The 23728-nt window shown below is 38.9% G+C and overlaps 1 protein-coding gene across 4 annotated transcripts in view; it reads right to left on the bottom strand.

The window, feature by feature from the left end:
- Nucleotides 1-23728, bottom strand: part of WLS (Wnt ligand secretion mediator) — a 117604-nt gene that overhangs the window by 69005 nt on the left and 24871 nt on the right. For 2 of the 4 annotated variants that reach the window (XM_059046439.2, XM_059046421.2), the window contains exon 2: nucleotides 9621-9893. The exons of the other annotated variants lie outside the window; for them this stretch is intronic. In XM_059046439.2, coding sequence (XP_058902422.1) covers nucleotides 9621-9893 — 273 coding nt within the window. The remainder of the gene's footprint in view (nucleotides 1-9620; nucleotides 9894-23728) is intronic. 4 annotated transcript variants of the gene reach the window in all.

Raw genomic sequence — 23728 nt, 5'->3', positions numbered from 1 at the left:
TACTTGAAGAGACGGCCTTTTCATTGCTGAACAACTTCAACTACTAAAACTCTTTTCTACGTTGATAGTAACTTTTTAGAAGATACTAAATTTAAATGTTTACAATCTTCCCCCAACCCTTACCTTTAAAGAACACATAATCTTGCTTGTTAGGTCAGGCCTGCGCTTTTCTTTGTGGTCATAAAATGAATAACCAGTAAGGCAGGAGAGATAGATTCATTGGACAATTACTTTAGGAAACAACCTAAACCAGAACAATTAAAAAAACAGAACCTCTTCTTCCTTTAAAGAATTACTACTACCTCTCCTACTAATACCATTAGCACTAACTTACTAAAGCAAAAGAGGAACTGGAACCATTTCTAGCATCAGTGTGTAGACAGTAGGTAGATGTTCAAGAAAGTGGTTTTTTCCATTGTAGAAGCCCTGGCACTTTTGCAAGTAGAATTCTGCTTTGCTTAACAAAGGATTTTCTTTCCCCATCTAACTTTCTTTTGCTTTGAAAAGCATCATCCAGAAAATAATTTTACTTCATATTTTTTTAGGTTACCCAAAATAAAGGTATGACTCCCCATAAAATAACCTCATATTAGCTATGTGGTGATTGACTGGCATTTAAATATTGACAAAAATACCCCAAGTTAGAAGAGGAGGTAAAAGCACAAAAAACCCTTATATATAGTGGAGTGCCAACAAGGAATCTGCTGCTGCTGGTGGCTTTGCTGTTCCCATTTTTCATTGATGTCACCAGGCTTTTATTTTAGTAACCAGGATATACTTGTTATGGATGCAAAGAGAATCTCCTCATTTATATTCTAAACTCAGAGCAGGAAATGAGACACGTGGGTGATCTGCAGCTGTGGCACTATAAACAGGACAAGCCTACCTCCTAGTCTAGATTCTAGACTGCACTACATTTCCTGAACTTGGGAGATTTAAAAAAAAAAAAAAAACAGAGAATACACCATTTTAGAAAGACCAGCACAACTTCTGTCCAAGAATCTTAGAGGCCGCTCTCTGGCAGAAGGCTCACTGCCCTGTATACGGTAGCTACTTGTAGCTAGGTACCATCCCCTGCCTACATGGCTGATATACACCAGGAGATCCTGCTCTGTCTCCAGCCAGCTGTGCTACAGTGGGCAAGTATTGTAAGGTTTCCTCATCTAGTAAACTAAAGGACTAGTCCTTTAACATATGAGGGCCAAACACCCATTTGAAAACCTGACAAAAGCCACAAACCCTTTTACTCCCAAAATGCACATAAGTAAATATGACTAAAATTTCACACAGTATCAGGGGCTCATGTGGCCCTTGAACCCTACCCATAGACTCCTGGTTGAAGATAATTAAACCAGAAGCACTCTAACCAATCTTCCAGCGCTCAGAGTCTGCAATCACACAGTTGATGTTTAGTAACAATTACTGCAAATTATTCAACACCATAGATGAGTGTTTTGCTAAGAGTAAAGACCAATCCAAAACGATCTAGCTTCCAATGTTAAATTGACTGGTAAGTCAATGAATGACTGGAAGGAAGTGGGAGGAACTGGATAAGCAAACTACAAACATTAATACAAAATCTTGGGAAGGTTTTGAAAGAGCCCAACTCTGTTTCTCAAATGGATTTTTTCATTTGGAAATACATAACACAAAACCACTGAGCCAGATATAGAGATCCAGACAGCTTTATAGTGATGCTGTCCAAGTCACGTGCTTACACCCGTCACACCCAAATAAAACAAAGCCAAAGGTTCCCACGCTCCTGCCAATATAAACACATTCACAATGGTTAATTCCAAAGTTGTGCCTGAAGATTCCCGCAAAGGGAAAGATAATCCATCAATGAGAGTAAACAAACATGATGTCCTTAATATTCACTATCCTGGGTTAATCAACAAAATATGGTCTTCTCCCATGATTTTAGTTTCCTTCTATTTCAAGTCGGTAGGTAAGACTGAGTCATGCTTGTAAGTTCTAGGTTCTAGCCTTGGTTTGAAGGGGAAACGCGACTCCATACGAAAAAGGACTGGCCGTGTAAATCCATCTCGAATAGTGACAACCTCTTTACCTTTACCCACCGCCTCAAACCCCACTCCATTTAAGTCTGCCACATCTTTCTGGCATGTCTTGAGCTTTTTCAGCTTATCTTTTTTTAAGGGAGAGGGGAGAGAGGAGAGGAAAAATTTATAGTTTTTATTTCTGCTCACATTGACTCTGGGGCAGGTAAAGGAATTTAAAAGATAACTTTAAAAATCTTGGTGTCGGGCATCCCTGGTGGCGCAGTGGTTGAGAGTCCGCCTGCGGATGCAGGGGACACGGGTTCGTGCCCCGGTCTGGGAAGATCCCACATGCCACGGAGCGGCGGGAACCGTGAGCCATGGCCGCTGAGCCTGCGCGTCCGGAGCCTGTGCTCCGCAACGGGAGAGGCCACAACAGTGAGAGGCCCACGTACCGAAAAAAAAAAAAAAAAAAAAAAAAAATCTTGGTGTCACCAGCCTGTAATAAAAACTGTCCATTTAGAAATGTTTCTTATAAATAGAGACTGTAACATGGTCATGAATCAAAGAAGGTCTCTTTTAGGGGAGGTGGGGGAATGGGAGTGGGGAGGTAGAATTAGATTTCTTCTCAGTGACTTGCTTCAATATAGTTTGTTAAAGAGGATTATCTGAGGAAGCATGGAATCCCAGTTATGTGAATACCATATTATCAATGGTCTGTTCCATCACAGTAGTTGTAGTTTTATGGTGTACAGAATCCTCTGCCCCATTAAGCTCTCTTTGTGGACTCTTCCCAAGAGGCATCTCAAAATGTAATAGAATTAAGAACCATGACTCTTGCTGATGGTCAACAAGAAGATCACAAAAGGATTCCGTCTTTCTTCCTTCTATAAATTCGCCCCTAATCATTTTAGGTAATGTGACAGTTTATTTTTTACAGTCAGCAGATTGCTCCTTTATTCTAACTGTCTTCATGTGGTGTCTAACTAACATTCTATAATAGATACACAAATGGAAGTACACAATCATTTCATAAAAAGTTAGGCAATTTCCTCCCAGGACACTCAGCCATCTAACTTGAAAAATGACTGAGTAATAATATCATTCTACTTTTTTTCTTTTTTTACTAGAAATGTTTTCAGTTTGAGAAAGAAAAATCACTTGTTATAGAAATAATTCCATCGTTACATGTAGTCATTTGCAAGAATGAAACAAGCAAGTAAGACAATACTCAATTATAGCATACAGCATGGGGTTCGAGGCAAAACATGACTCCATTACCTAAGAACAGAATAAACGCTCTGGCTTTCCCCATCCCACACCATTTATCAGTATTTCTTCAGCCTAAGGGATTTTTAGACCCCTGAAATCCTAGATTTACTACTCAAGACAGATCAATACACCTTGAGGCTTTCTGCCAGAGAATTTCAGTGCTTCTATTTCAACAGTAGATTTGAAAGCTGGGTAGAGACATGTCAAAAAAACCCTCCTTCTTTGATCTCTCCACCCAAGTTCCTCCAAAGAAGCCCCATGGAGAGTCTGAGGTTATGCTAAGTATGTGACTTGCAGTTGTAATCAGTAGAGTGACATTCCATTACAAGTGGGTACCATTTTAGCCAACCCAAACCTGTATTTCACAAATACATACATAAATTAAGTGGCTGATAAAACACTTTAAAAAGAATGACATACACCCACTCTAGAGGATATTTTCAAATAACAGAATTTGCTGTTACAGAACAATCTAAGCCCATCACATAGATAAGCATTCATTTTTCTCAATGATCAACCAACCAGACACCAGATGTTTAGGCTGACTTTTTTTTGACACTTTTTAGTCCACTCACACTCCCTCCATTTTCTAACTCTCCAGAGCAAAAACTGAAGTTCTCTGTCTCTTTCAACTCTATAGAAGCACCACATTTGTGCCCTGACAAACACATTAATTCCATGCCTCTGAAATGTTTAGGTAAAAGTCAGCAGTGACCCAAACATAGATTTCAACAGACAGGACTGCTCAGAATTTGTACAGTCATCCCTCGTTATGTAAGGGGATTGTTTCCAGGACCACCCTCCACCCCCAACCCTCAGCAAATACCAAAATCTATGGATGCTCAAGTCACCTATACAAAGTACCACAGTACAGTAGGCCCTCGGTATCCAAGGATGAGATACGGAGGGCTACCTGTAATTGGCATTTACTGAAAGGTCCACTTTCTAAGCATCTAGAACTAGATTCTATTCAACTGGCTTTCCCTTCCCAGATCCTGCAGACTATAGTTTTAAAACTATCACCATTTACAAGTTGAACTGGCTACTACTTTTCATACTTACTACTGAATGACAACTGTAAGTTTTTAAAATGTTTATGTTTAAAAAATGAGAGTAGGGATTCTGTTTAAAATTGCTTTTTTGAGTATGGATTACTTTTATGGAATATCGTCTTTCTCAACAGTCAAATAAAATATACACATTCTCTAAACACTTTTATTACTATAAATTACCCAATAATATCATTTCCCTCCAAAAAACATCAGTCTGATGAAATCTTGAAGTTGATGAAACAATGACCAGTTTTTAAAGTGAATGTCAATGCTTATTCAGTTTCTGACAGATTGTCAGGATCTCAAATCCCAGCCAAAACCTGTATCATCTTAAATTGAAAGTTTAAAAGGAATAAACAGGGCTTCCCTGGTGGTGCACTGGTTAAGAATCCACCTGCCAATGCAGGGGACACGGGTTCGAGCCCTGGTCTGGGAAGATCCCACATGCCGTGGAGCAACTAAGCCCATGTACCACAACTACTGAGCCTGCACTCTAGAGCCCAAGAGCCACAACTACTGAGCCCACGTGCCACAACTACTGAGCCCGACGCCTACAGCTGGTGCTCTACAACAAGAGAAGCCACCGCAATGAGAAGCCTGCACACCGCAACGGAGAGTAGCCCGTTTGCCGCAACTAGAGAAAGCCCGCGCAAAGCAACAAAGACCAACTCACCCAAAAATAAATAAATAAGTAATTTTTAAAAATAAATACATTTAAAAATAAAATGAATAAAATTTAGCACCAAATGACTGTCCTTTAAAATATATAGTCCTTAGATTATTTTATCTGCTCAACGACCCTTCAAAGATACATGAAAACTCTGAATACATATATATATACACATATATATAATCCTAACTTTAATTTCATAGTCCAAATGTGAAATCTCTTACTACTTGAAATCTGAAACTCATTTTACAGACTGTCTAGGATAGTTTAAAGAAAAAACAGGATTAGTCCTGACTTTTCCTTCCATTTGAGGTAATATTGCTAGAGCTGAATCTCCAATAAACAGAAAGCCATCCGCATATAATAGGAGCTTGTCCACCACACTTATCTTTTTTCTTCTGCCCCATCTCTTGCTGTCAGAAAGGCATCCAAACAATGATAAAATATAAAAAGTGAACCGGTGGCTGCACATACTCTTTAATATAAGGATCAGGGTAAAACCCAGACCTACCATGTCTTATAAATATTATAATTAAAATATATGTGTGTGTGTGTATATATCTATATCAATCAATCAGCAAAGACATACCATCCCTCTTTAATCAATGCCCTCCTTAGTGCCCATAGCAAAAGGTAAGAATACATTTAAAGAAAAAATATTCTCATAAACCCAAAATGTAACATTTTCATATTAAAGTCAACAGCCTCCACCCAGAGCTACTGCTCAAAATAAGCATTTTTTGATCTGGTTTTCTTGATGACTCTATGGTTTCAGTTATTTTATACATTTATTGAAGGAACTGTTAGCTGTCCATCTTGTTAAATGTTTAGTGTGGGGGGCTTCCCTGGTGGCGCAGTGGTTGGGAGTCCACCTGCGGATGCAGGGGACGCGGGTTCGTGCCCCGGTCCGGGAAGATCCCACATGCTGCGGAGCGGCTGGGCCCGTGGGCCATGGCCGCTGGGCCTGTGCGTCCGGAGCCTGTGCTCCGCAATGGGAGAGGCCACAGCAGTGAGAGGCCCGCGTACCACCAAAAAGGAAAAAAAAGAAAAAGAAGAATCTGCCTGCCAACGCAGGGGACACAGGTTAAATCCCTAGTCCGGGAAGATCCCACATGCCGCGGAGCAACTAAGCCTGTGTGCCACAAGTACTAAGCCCACACGCCGCAACTACCGAAGCCCACGCACCTAGAACCCCTGCTCCACAAAAAGAGAAGCCACTGCAATGAGAAGCCCGTGCACCACAATGAAGAGCAGCCCCCTCTCGGAAAAAAAATTTTTAGTGTGCCCCTATTAAGTGCAGACCCTCACGTTATAAGAAATTAAAGTATGTTTCTAAGATAAATAATCTTTAGTCCACTCTTTTTCTAGATGAAGATAAAATATATTTTGGAACCTGAAGAAGTACTTGTGAAAAAAAACCCATAAGATACATTCACATTTCATTTACATATAGCAATGTTTTAGTTAAAGCCTTACCAACATAGGCATTTTTGATGTTTAGAATTAATATTTGATGGGAAGCAATTCATCTGTGAAGTTATTAAGATATGTAATAGGTTCTGACCACCAATAAGGATGGGGTGTGAAATTTCCCACACATCCAACAACTCTGACGCCAGCACGGTGTCCAACAATTCAACTCAATTCTGACACTATCTACCCAGAGATATTATCAGATCCCACAGGTTAAGGGCTCAGTCACACAAAACTGCCCCTCTCTTCAGACGCTAATCACAAGCCGAGGTTGTTACCTGTGCTTCTGACCTACTGGCTACAGATTGGAGGATCCCATGATCTCCTCCTTAGACTTCAGATGCCAGCTGCCAAGTCCAGCTTGTTACCTGTACTTCTAACCTAGTAGCTATGAACTAGAGGTTCCCACAACCCCCTTCTCAGGTTTGATTAATTTGCTAGAGCTACTCACAGAACTCAGAAACCCATTTATTCATTAGATTATAGGTTTATTACAAAAGATATTAAAGTAGATACAAATGAACATCCAGATACATAGGGCAAGATCCCTAACAAAGGAGCTTCTGTCCTCATGGAGGTTGGGGTCCAGTATGGTACCACATGGAAGCATTCTGATTCCCCAACCTGGAAGCTCTCCTTCTGGGTTTTTATGGAGGCTTCATCATATAGGCTTGATTGATCAACTCATTGGTCCTCAATGATCTCCATTTCCCGATATTCATAACCTGTGTAATCTCCCTCAAGTGTGGGCTGGACTTACTCATTCACTTCTAACCAGTAGAATACAGTAGAAGAGATGAGATGTCGCTTCTAAGACTGAGTGGCTTCTGTCTTAGGCACTGGCGTTTTCTCTCTCTCTCTCTCTCTCTCTCTCTCTCTTCTGCCTCTCTCTCATCACTAGCCCTTATTGGGTTTGGGGGGGGACCTATTGTAAGACAGCCTCATGGCAAGACCCATGTGGTGATAGAACAAGGCTTACCAATGACCACATGAGTGACCACATGAAGCAGATCTCCCCCAGTCGAGCCTTCAAGCCTTCTCATGAGACTGCAGACCAGACCAACAGCTTGACTGCAACCTCAAAAGAGAAGCTCAGCCAGAGACTCCCAAGTTAAGCTGTACCCAGATCCCTGACCCGGAGAAATAGGGAGATAATACATGCTTATTGACTTATGCTGCTAAATTTCAGGATAATTTGTTATACCCAGCACTAATACAGTCAATACAGAGCAATTATTTAATTTATATTACAGAGTAAATAATTTCCTTTATACTTGGAGCTAGGAGTCTGTCTGGGAACATTATTCCTGAAATGCACAACAGGAAACCAGATAACAGAGTACTCTGTCCTTGACCTTCACACCAAAACATAGATAAGCCAGTTAATCTACCCATGTCAGCCTACCATGGCTCCTCTAACTGTTGTAATTCTCCTTTTCTTGAATACATTCTTAGAATTAGGAATATGAACACCCAAACCTCACGATATATACATAAGCTTTAGTCTCAGTTTTTAACCTCATAGCAAAGTTTCCTTCCCAAATCTCACACATTATATGGCATATTCCTCTCGTTATAGCACTTATCTTTCCTTATGGTATGTTAAAGTATCTTTCTCCCAACCACTACTTCCCTAGTGCTTTGTTCAATCTTGTATCTTCAGTACCTACTGCTTAACACATGGTTGAGACTTAATAAAGCTTGAATGAACAAATGTGTTACACAAGCAATGAATGAGTAAGCAAGTCAATAGGCAAGGGAATAGGGATGTGGGAAGTACCACTTGAATGCTGTTATGAAGGTCCAGATGTGCCAATCTGCCATTACTTCTACCTAAAGTGCTCTTCCACTTGCAACCACCCTCACCCCAACTCCTTGTCAGGGTTTCCACTATTTAACACTCACATCAAAGATGTGTCTGCTCACCTCTACACACACACACACACACACACAAACACACATGCATGCACGCACACGCACGTGTATGTGTGTGCACCAAGGCAGCCTTCCCTTTCTCTGCTCTGAAGACTTTTCTTTATGCTCCCACAGCTCCTGGGTATACCTTGGTAAGAGCACCTAGCACACTATACTGTAATGACTGGTTATTTGCCTGTCATTTCCACTTAACTATAAGCCCCTTGAAGGACAGTGTCTTCACATGTAACCACATGTCCAGCCATCAATTTGGTATGCGGCCGTAGTGGGTGCTCAAAAACAGTTTGAAATAATTGGTAAGAGACTGAATGAATTAGGGGTCAGGTGCAAACTCTACATTCTGAAAAATTATCTTAGCATAATCTGTTCCAGAAAAAAATGTCAATCAGGCACATATACTGCTCCAACTCCTAAACAGAGTAAAATCAATGATTGTGTATCAAGATAATTGTTGATAAAGGAAAATTAGAATTGAAAAAGTGCTTTAATCCATGGACAGGCCCTAGGCAGAGCTGTCTTCAACACACCTTTTTCTCTTTCACTCTCACCCATGATCCTGTTTCAGTAAAAAATGTTCTCTTCCTTCTCAATTTCAGATTCCTTATACTGTCCTCAGATGCCACAAGTGGATCCTCCTCTCCAAAATCACCCAATAATCTCCTTCTCACAAAATGTTTATATGCCTCATGCCCTCAGAGTCTTGAATCACAATTGAGTAAGCTAGAAAAATAACCCAGTTTGTGGGAAAATGAGTGCTCGTGGGTTGGTGTTCCCATTTTGACAGGTATATTTTTCTAAGGCAATGGCTTCACTCAAAGCCCAGCCAGAAAAGACATTTGGAAAGATGGGACCTTTCAGAAACCCTCAAATCACTCTACTAGGATGAGCTCCCTCTCAGCACTAGAGAGGTGATGAAACTTGGTTAGGGCAGGGCTCTGGCTGCCTGACTTTGAATTCCAGCTCTTCCACTTATATAGCCTTCTGACTTTGGGCAGTCTCACTGATGCCTGAGTTTTCTATGTGGAAAATGAAATAAGACCTACCTCTAGGAATTAAATGGGTTAATTCAGGTAGAGTACTCAGAAAGGTGTCTAGTAAGTAGAAAGCAGTCGATAATTGTCACTAGTAATACTATCATTTTACTGTTATTATAACCAGCTCTGAAAAGCCTGAAGAGAGACATTCTCTAGGATAGGAGAGGGATAGGGAGAATGCACTTACTGATTTGGTTGTTCAGCTTGAATGCAATGTCCAGCTGCAGGATAAACAACATGAACTGGAACCAAGGACTCATCTCCATGGAGGGGAGGGGAATGTGAACAGAAAACACAATGTCATTGGCTTCGATTTCCCTTGGAATCGCTTCCTCAATGTCTCGGATCTTGTCACACTGGTTGGGTCCCCAAGGCATTAACCATTTTGTCTTGTGATGGTTTTTACGGACATCCACGCATTTCACTGACATGTAGGACACTGCCGTTGTGGGTCCAGGAGCTGAAAAGAGAATATTTTCCTGTTTTAGAAGAATCATCCACGGAAGTGCCTATTTCTGTCTAATATTCTTTCCACTACTGTCCTCTCTCCATTTTTCACACCACCTTCTATGACTTGAGGTCATTAATACCAAGAGATCTCCCAAATCTGGGTGAGGATCCTTCAGTGACCTCCAGAGGCATCATAAAGCATCCCCAAGAGCCATCCCATTGTTTTCAGTGACTTTTATTTATTGAAAGAATACATTTGTTTTCTTCAGTTTTGTTCTGTTACCTCCTCACTCCAAACAAATGTCACAAAAATCAACTGTGTTTCACATTCCACTCTGGGGCTTCACAGAACACAGTGTCTGAAATCAGAAGACCTGGATCTGAAGCCTGGTTGTATGACTTACTCTCAGGTAATTTTGGGTAAATTGGTTAAATCTATAGTAGGTTCAGGATCCTCATCTGAGAAATAAGACGGCTGGCTTCTAAAATTCAACCAAGATGGCTGGTTTCTAAGATTCTTCTTAACTCTGAAATTCTACAACACTGCTTTTGATTGAGAGAAAGAATTTTTCTGACTTTGGGCCCCCATTTAATGCACCTATCAGAGAATGGAACCCAAACACTGACTGACACTTCAAGGGTATACTAAAATACGATACATGCGTTTCAAGAGGGATCATCAAATTTGAAATATATAACGTAAACAACACAATTCTGTGATTATAAAATGGTCACATAATTATAACAGAAAACTTGCAAAATACAGAAATGTTGAAGTTCAAAACAACATTTACCCAAAATCCCACTAAAGAGAAGTAACCACTGTTGGAAAAATATCAGAGTATTATCTGTCTTTTCTATGAGTTTGTAACTAGATACAAATTTATAGAGGAATTAATTTGTATAACTTTAAAATACATACTAATATTAACACACATTATTACAAAATAGGGTCATACCTATTCGTAGCTTCTTCTTTTTAATCACTTAGCAAAGTAGAGTAGAACAGTGGTAAATAACGCAAGCTGTGAAGCCAACTTGCCTGGCTCTCTCATTTCTGGTTGTGTCACCATGAATCCAAGCTAGCAAAGTTTGGGGTGAATTTCTAAACCTGTCTATTAGTCTTGTTATCTCTTAAATGGCAACAATAATAGCTTGAATGCAGTGTCCAGCTGCAGGATAAACAGCATGAACTGGAACCAAGGACTCATCTCCATGGAGGGGAGGGGACTGTGGACAGAAGACACAATGTCATTGGCTTCGATTTCCCTTGGAATCACTTCCTCGATGTCTCAGATCTTGTCACACTCTCTGAGTCATTGTATACATTAAACAAATTAACATATGAAAAGTATTCAGAACAGTGCTTGAAAGTACATGAAAAAATATAAAATTTTAGCTATTATATTATAAATATTTTCTATGTAATTAGAATTTTTTCAACTAGTGGTTGCAAAATAATCACACGATATACCCCCCCCCTCCTTTTTTTTTTTTTTTTTTTTTTTTTTTTTTGCGTTACGCGGGCCTCTCACTGTTGTGGCCTCTCCCGTTGCGGAGCACAGGCTCCGGACGCGCAGGCTCAGCGGCCATGGCTCACGGGTCCTGCCGCTCCGTGGCATGTGGGATCTTCCCAGACCGGGGCACGAACCCGTGTCCCCTGCATCGGCAGGCGGACTCTCAACCACTGCGCCACCAGGGAAACCCCACGATACACTTTTAATTTACCTATATCCCCCACCCCTTGTTTTGTAAAGGTTGTCTATAAATAAGAATAATTCTTTGCCTAATATGTTTTGTTAGTGATTTACCTCAACTTTTCCCTCTGCTGCCTCAATTTGTTTACTGCATATTTTAATACAGAGAAATCCCAGATCTCATGTAAATCACACTTTTATGTTTTTCCCATTCTTCTGTGTATAGAGAGACTTTCTAATCTCCAAATTCAATAAACTTTTACCTTCTAGTCATTTTTAACAATTTCATTTTTTTAATATTTAAATAGTTGATCCACCTGGAATTTGTTTTGATATAAGGGATGAGGTGAGAATCTAGTTTCATTTTTCTAAATATTTAAATTATTCTTTACTGAACAAACTCTCCCTTTTTGTTGCTTTATGACAGCACCTTTATCTTATGTATACAAATAGATATTTCTGGACAATCTAGTCTATTTCCATGTATTGGACTGTAAATTCATGGCCCAACACAACATGGTTTTTTTTTTTTTTTTTTTTTTTTTTTTTTTTTTTTGCGGTATGCGGGCCTCTCACTGTTGTGGCCTCTCCCGTTGCGGGGCACAGGCTCCAGACGCACAGGCCTAGCGGCCATGGCTCACGGGCTTAGTTGCTCCGCGGCATGTGGGATCTTCCCGGACCAGGGCACGAACCCGTGTCTCCTGCATCGGCAGGCGGATTCTCAACCACTGCGCCACCAGGGAAGCCCACAACATGGTTTTAAGTCATGTAAACTAATGGTTTATATCAATATCTGATAGAGTAAAACCCCTCCCCCATGCCGTTTCATGTTTATATTTTTTGCTGGGATCTGATTGAAATTACGTCTATAAATTAATGTGGACAAAGTTGGCAGCCTTTCCTGACATTTAGTTTTCCCACCCAAGAACAGTGATCACTTCTCTATTAACTACAGTCCATTTTAATATCTCTTTGAAAATTTTCACAGTTTTCTTCATGTAGATCCTTCTACTACAATATATTTTTAAATCTATTTATAAAACTTTTCTCTGAAAGTAGTGGAAGGAAAACATAAATCTGGTTTATGTGCATGGTTTAAATATGTTTAATTTTTCACATATGATACTTGACACACAGTGCTTCCAGACCCTTTATGAACAGAAATCATCTCTTACTTGACAGAGATCAAATAGCAACTAGAGGAATATGTGAAGCAAGAGGAAAAGTCATTTATGACACAAGAGTGTGTATTAGTAATACTTTGCCCTACTTCTAGTGCTCAAATACACATTTTTCTATCCCTAAATATCAGTCCTAACAGTAAATTTTGAGTAGTAAAATGTTATGTTCCCAGAAAGCTGGGATGATGCCTACTAAAACTCACCAGAAACACACCACTGCTAAACTCTAGCTGAAAGTTCTTCAATGTAGTATCCTGAATACCACAACACAGAGCCACCACTAATCCATGCCAGGGAAGTTTTTCTTTAAAACTCAAAACTGTATCATGAATACATTTTACACCTAATCCATCTAAAATCAGACATCTCACTTATTATTAGAAATATGAACCAATCAAACTTTGGTTATCCTGACTCTGCTAAATAGCCCACCAACATTACAAAGACCAAATGGCACATTTAACTAAACTTCTTTTAATGTGGTAGGAGAATAAACCGGGAGACAAAAGTCATGAATTCTATTTTTGGCTAACATACTCAAACTGACTATTTGCTGCAGAAAATAGTTACTACATTTTAAAACTTCTATTCTTCCAAAATGAACCTAACCTTTTTTCATTTATTTTTTTTTCCTTTTGAAAAACAAGTCTCTCCCTCCTTAGACCAAAATGAAAAATAACTATCTGAGTTCCTAGTTAACCTCCAAAACCACATTCCAAACTTAATAACAGAGAAGCTGAACACTTTACAGGCACAAAGGCTGCATTTTTAATGGACACGGTGAACGCCTGCCTTTGTAGCAGCCTGAATTATTTTCATTCTTTCATTAGTCTAGTGTTTTTTTGCATAAAGAAAAAAATCCCAGGAATACTAATATTTTCATAAATAGCATGGCAATGAACTTGGGAAGCCACAAGTGCATCTCAAGCTATACTATAAGAATCACAAGTATTTTTCTTCACTTGAATAAATCTAGTCTAAAAAACCTTTTGTATAACTTTAACAATCTGAAGATAATTCAACATTTTCCATTTCTAATAATGCTCAAAAGGCGAAACCCTTGTATCATTTGAGAAAGTGAACAGACATTCTGATATTCAAACATGGACAGTTAATGTTCCCTGAATAATATGTTTACAGTTCAAGACAACTTCCTACTCCAGCTAAAAGTGAATTTCCAGGTGTTTCTTATGTAGAAAGCATATCAAAGTAAGCCAATAACAAAGTCTATAGCTCTTAGCTGTTTGCCTACTATAGAAGGTGTTTTCATCAGCTATAGCCAACAATGTGACTACATAGATCACAAAGCAGTGTCTAAAATCAAAAGAACTTTGATTTATGTCTTTAAATTTTTAAAAAGTGTGAGGGATTTTATTGTAAGAGAAAAGAATGAAATGGGAGAAGCTGAAATTATCTGTGACCTTTGAGCAAGCCACAGTCAACTAACCAACAGTTATACGTAAGGAAGGCCTCAGTCACCAGCGTGGTTCTAGGGATTAATAGTTTGTGTACTTAAGAAGGAACTAGATGGATTCAGGTCAACAAACTGAGTCATGTTTGCTCAGGTGAAAGCTAAAAATAACCACTCCTCAGTATTCCTAGGACAGTAATGTAATACCACCCAGCTGCTTTGGCACATATTATAAATGTCCCCTCTACCCATTCGTAGCACTTAGTTGAAAACAAGTGGCCCAAAGCTACTTCTACATCAGTACAATTTCATAGACAGAGCAGTCTGGCCCAAAATGAATATGCCCAGGCACTATGGACTGGTTAGTTTATGGTAGGTTAACACAACTTTTGGAGTAGGCACAGAAGTTATAAAACACAAGCTACTCTTTGAAAACACCACCCCATTTTGAGGCCAGTTCTCTTTACTGTGTCAGACATAGGCCATTTTTTTTCCTTTTTTTATCTGTATTTCAACACAGTATTTTTGGCCTCCGTCTCTCCACAATAGCAGAGAACTGTGAAATCTGACACTATACAACATTTAATTTTAAAGCGATGTGAAATCAATAAGACTTCTATTTCAGGGCTGGGAAAAACTGCACAAACACAACGTGAAGCCTCTTTAAAAATTCAGTGACGCTTCAGTGACATACATCACTGAGGCTCATACTGCATTCACCAAATATGTCTTGAATACCTACTATGCACGAAGCACTGTTAGGTGCTTGAGGGAACCTAGCAGACACCAGCCATGTGGAATGTAAAAATAATGGGGAAAACAGACAATACATAAATAATTACAGGAAAAAGTAATTATAGTTGTGGTGATACTATATTTACCCTGACATTACCTGAGAAAGGGCCATAGTCAGATATTTGGAAGGCAGGAGAAATGAATTCACTAGAATGAGGCAAAAATTCCAGTCATCATTACAATGCAACCTTGAATAAAAATGTAAGTGAACAATGACTAAACCTGTACTTCTTTTGGAAGAATATTCATTGACTCCAGTCAGCTTCCTGTTACGGCATCTCAAATGGCTGTCCAGTTTACAAATTACTATCTGGCCAACCACTACCGCTATCATGCTCAAAGTTGAGTCAACATCAAATCATTAGCCCCTACTCCCGCCAGAACCTTTAATTAGAGAGTTGGACAGAGACACAAGACTTGGTTGCCTCCTAGAAAAGTTAAAATAACATTAAAACAACATGCTGACATGACACATGGTCTCCGTTTAAGCCAACACAGACTATTTATTTCTTTGCTTTATTACAAGTAAAGAAGATTCCTTTAGCAGTTATCTAGGAGTATTACTATTATGCGGGCACTGTGCAACCTAAAGATAGAGACAAATGACAGTCCCAGACCCTGAGTTGCTCACAGTCGAGTGTGGGAGGGTGAGAAGTTGGCAGAGAAGTCCATCCTGATTGAAACGTGCCCTTACAGATGTTGCACAGGAGGCACCATTTGTGAGGGGGGCTGGGAGAGCTGCCTGACCAAGGCCTGGACTTAAGACTTCAAAGAGAGCAGGTGTTAGTTAGCCAGGTGAAAGGGGACAGGAGTAGGGAAGGCGTTGAAGAAGAGCATGTGCTGGGTCAGAGGCTATCTAGAAAACCACAATACAGTCATCCCTCTGTATCCATGGAGGATTGCTTCCACGGCCCCTATGGATACCAAATTCTGAGGATGCTCAAGTCCCTTCTATAAAATGGCACAATACAGTCGGCCCTCCTGATCAGCAGATCAATCCCTGGCTGGTTGATCTGAGGATACTAAAGGCCAATCGTTCAGTCTGTGTTTGAGCATCAAATTTAAGAAGAGATCATTTACTAGGTGAAAATGCTGCACAGCCCTAACCTTGTTACAGCCCTTTGCTTTCTCTGACCAGGGGTCTAGTTCTTTAGGGGGCCTTGGCTTCTGTTCCCAACAGTCTCAGCTTCACTTTGTACAGCGACATGAAGAGACCCACAAATAACAAAGAACTTTTATTTGGGGGAATCTTTCCTTCTAAGACACTGTTGGTATCTTATAGGTAGCCACAAGGCCAGACATGAGCAACACGGTGCCCCGGAAGGAAGGGAGAAGGCAATGGGGTCTCCGAAGAGCCTGTGCAGTCTCCATTATCAGAATAGCCTTCACCTAAATTAGAGGAAGACTGGCTTCTTGCAACAGAAATGATATTTCAGGATTAATGTGCTTTGGGCTCCAAGGGGAAGGAATGTGGAAAACAGACCAATTAATAGGGTAATTCATGTTTACAAGCATTAATAACCAGAACCTCTCTAATTGAAAACGATTTTGTTGTTGTTGTTGTTGTTTTGCGGTACGCGGGCCTCTCACTGTTGTGGCCTCTCCCGTTGAGGAGCACAGGCTCCGGACGCGCAGTCTCAGCGGCCATGGCTCACGGGCCGAGCCGCTCCGCGGCATGTGGGATTTCCCGGACCGGGGCACGAACCCGTGTCCCCTGCATCGGCAGGCGGACTCTCAGCCACTGCGCCACCAGGGAAGCCCAAAAGTAATGATTTTAATTAAAAATGGTCAAACGTTTCAGAAATATTTTAGAGAATTTTATTTTTATAATAGCATCTTAGCTAACAAAAATGAAAAAACAAAACTATACACACTGATTTAAAAACATAATCATTTCATGATATATGTAAGTCAAATCATTATCCTGTAACCCTTAAACTTACACAGTGCTGTATGCCAACTATATCTCAATAAACTGGAAGAAAAACATTTTAAAAAAATAAAAACACACCCTTACAATTAATGAAATGAAACAAAGCTGAGTAGACTCCCATTAATTATATGATCTAATAATGAATATATAATAACTGACAGAATAACCCAACCAGTATAAGATTGTCCCTAAAACAAAAATGCTATAACAGTACTTATTCAAAATTTGTTTTAATGTCAAACATAAATTAATAGTTAGATCTGTAAATTAACATCTTGAAAGTTAAATCACTTGCTTCCTGTCTTCATAGATTTTATGGTCTGGGAAATCTTTGCTGTCTGATTTGAACCCCTTTAACTATATGATTTCTATACATTTTGTTCCCTACTGTATTCCAGGAAAATTGTTTTAATTGTCTGAATGAAAGAAATTGTATTAATACTTCATATAAAAGTTTACAAAATATCCAAGCTGTAAGCAACTCTCCCTGAGACCAGGTCATTTTCTCTTCTGGAATGAAATGTGATATACAATGTTATAAATTTGGGGACTTAACATTTAAATCTGGAGAAATTTTTAAACTGTTATGAAATATATGCAATAAGGCTGATCCAGGTAAACTATAGAGCTTTTTAAATAAAGTACATTATTTATATTCTTACAATTATTTAATTTCTTGAAAGTGTTATTTTTTTTGTTGTAGAAAATGGTGCACTTGTATACGAGTTCATTACTCTTATTTTTTATTATTTTGCTTTTGCTAATTAATAAAAACTTAAGGTGTTATTTCCTTTAATTTCATTCCTATTTCTTAAAATAACTTATTAAGCTGTTTATATAGGTGTAAAAAATATGTGACAGAATTATATTTAGAAGAGAGATGTATTAAAATATTAAAGTGAAAATAAATAAATAAATAAATAAATAAAAACAGACAATTGCTAGCAGGTAACTTCTCCTGACTCAAGAGGGAGGTTGATTTAACTCTTGAAATCTGGTCTTACTTCAAAATCTGCTGTCATCAATGGAATATTACTCAGTCATAAAAAGAAATGAAACTGAGTTATTTGTAATGAGGTGGATAGACCTGGAGTTTGTCATACAGAGGGAAGTAAGTCAGAAGGAGAAAAACAAATACCGTATGCTAACACATATATATGGAATCTAAGAAAAAAAAAGTCATGAAGAGATTAGTGATAGGACGGGAATAAAACACAGACCTACTAGAGCATGGACTTGAGGATATGGGGAGGGGGAAAGGTAGGATGTGACGAAGTGAGAGAGTGGCAGGGACATATATACACTACCAAATGTAAATTAGATAGCTAGTGGGAAGCTGCGGCATAGCACAGGGAGATCACCTCTGTGTTTTGTGACCACCTAGAGGGGTGGAAAAGGGAGGGTGGGAGGGAGGGTGATGCAAGAGGGAAGAGATATGGGAACATATGTATATGTATAACTGATTCACTTTGTTGTAAAGGAGAAACTAACACACTATTGTAAAACAGTTATACTCCAATAAAGATGTTTAAAAAAAAAATCTGCTGTCATGATCTCTGACCTGTATAAACATGAATAATTGGTTTATTTATTTTTTACAATTTTATTTGTTTATTTGTTCTCTACTTTGTTCCCTAAAAGATTTTGGATACTAGGAAGTGAATATTAGACTTTATTTTTTAAAAAGAGTTGAGGCTGATTTAAAAGCATGGAATTAATGTTTGGGGCACTAAGAATTACTTGGCCTATGTCTGTATCTATGAAAGTAGAGAATAAAAGCAATAGCTGGATAATGTAAGCCCCACAGCTTTCACCTGAACTACAAAGTTAAATGGCTCAATATCCATTTCACTTTGTAATATAAAGAACACTTCCATTTCCTGGCTATGAACGGTATGTATAACGTGTTCATCATGGATGGTTATAAGATGTTCATAAAAGATTATATACTCAAATTGGTTCTAAGCTTTACCTATCTGAATATCTATGCTTGCCTAGATGAGAATTTATATGAAATGCATTGGGCCTTTAAGGCCCTTGGACAATTCCAGGGTTTGCTTAGAATTTTTTGATTCCCTCCCAAGGAAGGGGATGGGGAAAAGAGGAGCAGAGGAACACAGGTGGCCACAGAAACCAAGGAGACCAGATGAATACCTGTTATTTATACAACTACAAGTTTTATTCAAACCACCCCCCACAAACACTCATTTAACATAAAGGAATCTTCAGCTAAATTTAAAAATTAGCTTTTAAATGTATTAAATTGAATTCCCTCAGAGGTTGCACCTGCCTTTCTTAAGCTCAGAAACCTTCTACCTTAATTCTAGTTAAAAGGATACATGTGGGATATACTATACAACTGAAGTAGCCAGATCATATTATCTGGTTGAGTTGAGAGGTTTTAGACAACTAGCAATTCCTTGACCAATTCTGCTTACTGTTCCCTCCAGGTCAGTTCCTAAAAAGATTTCTTAGTATCTACCACAGCATGTACCTAAGTTTTAGACTGTCTCATAATAATGACCACTTCAAAACTTTTCAGCTAAAGAAAGTGTAAATACTTGTGTTAAACTGAGTGCTTCAGAATTAACTGACTCAGTGTTAACTCCTTTAGATAAATTGCTCTGAAGTTGTAATGGTCAGACACTCACTCTACCTCTGCCATTGACTTTGAAGATAAAATTCTCCTATATTTCAACCATACCAATTAAATCTTACTAGATTACTAACTAAAATATTATTTCACGATTCAATCTCAGTCACTAGAGAACCAAAAGTGGGTGTGCAGGGCCAAGATCTGGAGAAGTAATTTTCAGAATTATCCTAGCTATGCCCCAGTGGGCGTAACGGGGTACACTAAGTGACGTGTAATTCATTCTTGCCAGCCGATTTCAGTAAGTAGTAGTTAATTATGCTAACATCTGTTCTAAGAAAGCTAAATTTTTAAACACAGCAGAACAAGCAGAACATTCCTCTACACTAACCTACCACCACCAAAACACACAAACACACACACACCCCACATAGCAGAGATGAATGCAAAGTAATTTGTACTGTACACACACAAGTCAAACACGTATTTTAAAACAGTTCCCTACAACATAAACTTATGAATAAATGACAGACATTTTGACAGGAAAGGTTCAGAAATTGTAGCAAACACTTGTGTAATTCATTCCTTCTTTAAAAAATATTGAAAAATAGTGTATGTTTACATCTTAGGCTGATGAGGATTTTAAATGCTTAGCCTGCAACCTCAATTGTTCTGGAGCCAAAGATGCAACAGCTTTGAGGACTAGAAGAATTACTCTACATTTGTCAGAATCTACACAGCAAACATGAAGCGCCACTTGGCTTCCATTACTTGTCTGGCTTGGATCCCGTGGAATTGAGGAGCGCTGGAACCAAGAGGAAAAAAATTACTGTGCTTTAGGACACAGAGCCAAATTCTTACATAGTATTTGAAATGCTGTGGTAAACATGAAGTTACTTTAGGCTCAAGATTAGTGCCAGTTTTTCCCCCCTCTTTTTGAAAAAATAATAAAATGCACATAAAGAGCCCTGCCAGAGTTTTAGCACATAAAATCTGCCAACCATTAGACGTGCTAATTGGGGGAGCAATCCTGAATTCAGATTTTAAAAACTGACCCTCAACTTTGGTGTATGGCAACGAACAGAGATTAAATTAAGAGGCTTGACAGGTACATCAAATATTTCTAACCTCTAGCTCTGAAAAATACCTACAATTACTGTTTTTCCATCGCTTCAAAAATACTCAAAACACTAGAAACTACACACGAAGTGAACACAAAAGTCCTCCACAGAAAAAGCAAACGGCTCATCTGTTGACACTATTGCTCATCGCTCAGCAAACCAGTCATCTGGGCTGAATTTCTGACTTTGTGCCAGTGCGTCAAAATCAGCCACCATTCAGCCAAAGGGCTGTGGAATGCAGCCAAGACCACCTATGGAAAGTGAATTATAGCATCTTATAATTTACTACCTTGGCTATGATCTCATAAACCCAGCATGGAGGGTGAACAAGCTATTGTGTGGAAAATCTCTCAGAGCCCCTGTAGAGGCCCCCAAAGCTGCTCTTGGCAGCTATGTGGGTAGGGAAGACACAAAGGTGGCCACCTGGCTCTATGAACCAGCCAGCTCACCACTGGCACACCTTTGGAGTGAAACTTTACAGTTAGAAAACCCCCAAATTAAATCTTCTAGGAGAAATAGCTGCTTTGTTCTGAAGTACCTATTACATTCTACAATAATTTCACATGTTTATTACCTATAATTTATTATTATCAGACATGTATTATTTATAAATTACAGATATTCTACTTTTATCAATATTATCAATGTTAATAACAAACATGAATACTAACTAATATGTGAACTGCACGTTACATTTTACAAAGCACTTTCAGACACTTTGATCATCTAATCCTCATAGGAAACAGGTGAAGTTGTTATTATAATGGTCCACACTGCATATGCAGAAGATTGGTGGCTTTGTCCCACCAGTAAGTGGAAGAGCTGGGACTAGAACTCTGGTCTCACTTCACATCTGTTGCTCCTTCCAACATACCACATTGCCTCAATTGCCAGTTTACTTATTAGCCATTACCTGTTTACTAGGAGGGTCTGCAGCCAATATTAAAATTGTGGGAGCATGTTTAGATACCACTCTTTAGCACTATTTCCTGGAAACTGAGGTTCACAAAGGTAGGGCTTATCAGTTATTTACCCTATACCAGCACTACCTTGAAGGGATCAAGGCCTGCATGGTGGAAAGAAAATAGGAGACAAAACGAGATAAAATATTCACATCTTAGACTTAAGTGTATATAATTAATGGCTGCAAATTTGAAGATTTTATAACAAAATCTATATTCCTAAGAACATGTATAGGGAAATTTGGGGCCATTTCATTAACATCCCTACACAAGTCACCTGCTTTTAAAGGCATCAAATCCTACTTTTGAGATCAAATCTACAAAACAGCTCAGACAGAAACCTGGACAAAAGAATCTTCTGCGGCATTATGATCTATTTAGCTAGCAGCTCTAAATGAGATTTTCTCTGTGGTCCAATGAATTACATATGAAAGTTCACAAAAGAGTAGCAAAGAAAAGCAATGGAAGACTTCTGGTGTTGAAGGAACTGTGGAGCACAGGATGGTATCAGAAGTCTTGAGATGACACATGGCGCTTCTGAATGGTGACAGGCAAATGCAATTGTAACTGGAGGGAAGAGCTAGTTAGGAGGAAGAATTTGTGGGCCCTTTTGGTTAACACAGGACGTGAGTGAGAGAGAGAAGTCAAGGATGTCCAAGTTCCTTGCATGGACAGCAGATGGATGGCAATGTCATTTGCTAGGAGAGGAATCAAAGGAAAATGAGTGATATGTCATATGACAGGCAGAATATAAAGAAGCTGGGGGTGTAGAGCTTGTTAAATTAAAGAGTTCAGTCTGTATGATGCAGGGGGTGTTACAGATAAAAGTTCAAATACATGAATGACTAAGATTTGGAAGAGGAGTTAGATTTATTCTAGGTGGTTCCAATGTTGCAAGTTCTAAGGAAGGAAATCTGAGAGCAATAGAAATCAGATGGTCCGAAGTTAACCTGACCAGTTGAAGACAATGAGTTGGTCATACCTGTGTGAGTACAAATGCTCCTGCTAGAAACACTTGGTAAGTGCAAAGAGTGCAGAGGACATTTGAGCACTGGATGGGGATGGAAAGACAGCCTTTAGGGCCTTCTCCATCATTATATTCTATGAGCACTCTTCAGACATTTAGAGCTTCAACTCTGGGCCACAAATTGGTCTGCTATCCTGAATTACTACAAGTTTGAGGATAAGAACCTTGGCGGAATGAATTATCAATTATCATGAATTATCAATGAATCAGGATTGCGGAGTTCTAGTACTGGATATGCCACTAAGCAGGCAAAGTATTCAACCAATCTTGGGTCCCAGTTCTCTCAACTGTAAAGGGCAGTATTTTAACTGCTAGACATTCCTAACTTAGAAATTCTTTGACTCTAAAGGGAATTTATATGTTCTATGTTATGGTGAAAGTCATTCTTTTAAGGTTGAAAAATACCCTTTTAAATTAGGATCAATGTATATGATACATTTTGAAATATATTACATTTTGAAATATATTAAAACACTACAGGCTGCCACACCTTGCCAATCTAGCCCCTTCTCCCCTCATTTTCCTTGTATTTTCACATCTGTTAGAGGAAAAGACTGTAATCTCTTACTCTTCTCTGTTGCTTACTGAGGCCGAAATGGGCTCTGGGTGTTTTCTATCTTCCAACAACTGCTGACATCAACAAATTATTCCAGAAAGCAAAGGCAAGCTAGAGCCAACTGTATATGTAAAATTTCATACTGATATATTCAGCATGATGAAATATACCCCTGTAATACATACTATGGGAAGGTGGTCCAACCTAATCATAATGAAAACGTTTAGGGAAAAAAACCCAAAACTCCATTCCAGCTTCCAGCCAATGGCCCATACACTTGCGGTATAACAACACAAAGACATTCCAACACAATGAAATAATCTGGAGTATGTCCAACCTCTATTTTTCAGGTTGATAGAAATAGGCTCAACAGAGCTGAGTCTATTATTCAGAAGAAATGGAAGTCATGGCAAACACTGCCCTAAGCCAAAAGATCATGGACAAAATTTGCTAACAAGAAATCAATTCATAACATTCATTCAGATTTTCATTTAAACTGCTGGGTTCTTAATATATTTCAAAATTTACCCTCTATGAAAAAATGTTCCATAAGAGAAAATGACAATTAC

This window comes from Kogia breviceps, chromosome 1 (assembly GCF_026419965.1).
Source record: "Kogia breviceps isolate mKogBre1 chromosome 1, mKogBre1 haplotype 1, whole genome shotgun sequence".
In the NCBI taxonomy this organism is placed as follows: Eukaryota; Metazoa; Chordata; class Mammalia; order Artiodactyla; family Physeteridae; genus Kogia; species Kogia breviceps.
Note: the sequence above shows the minus strand (reverse complement) of the source record. Positions and strands in the feature narration are given on the sequence as shown.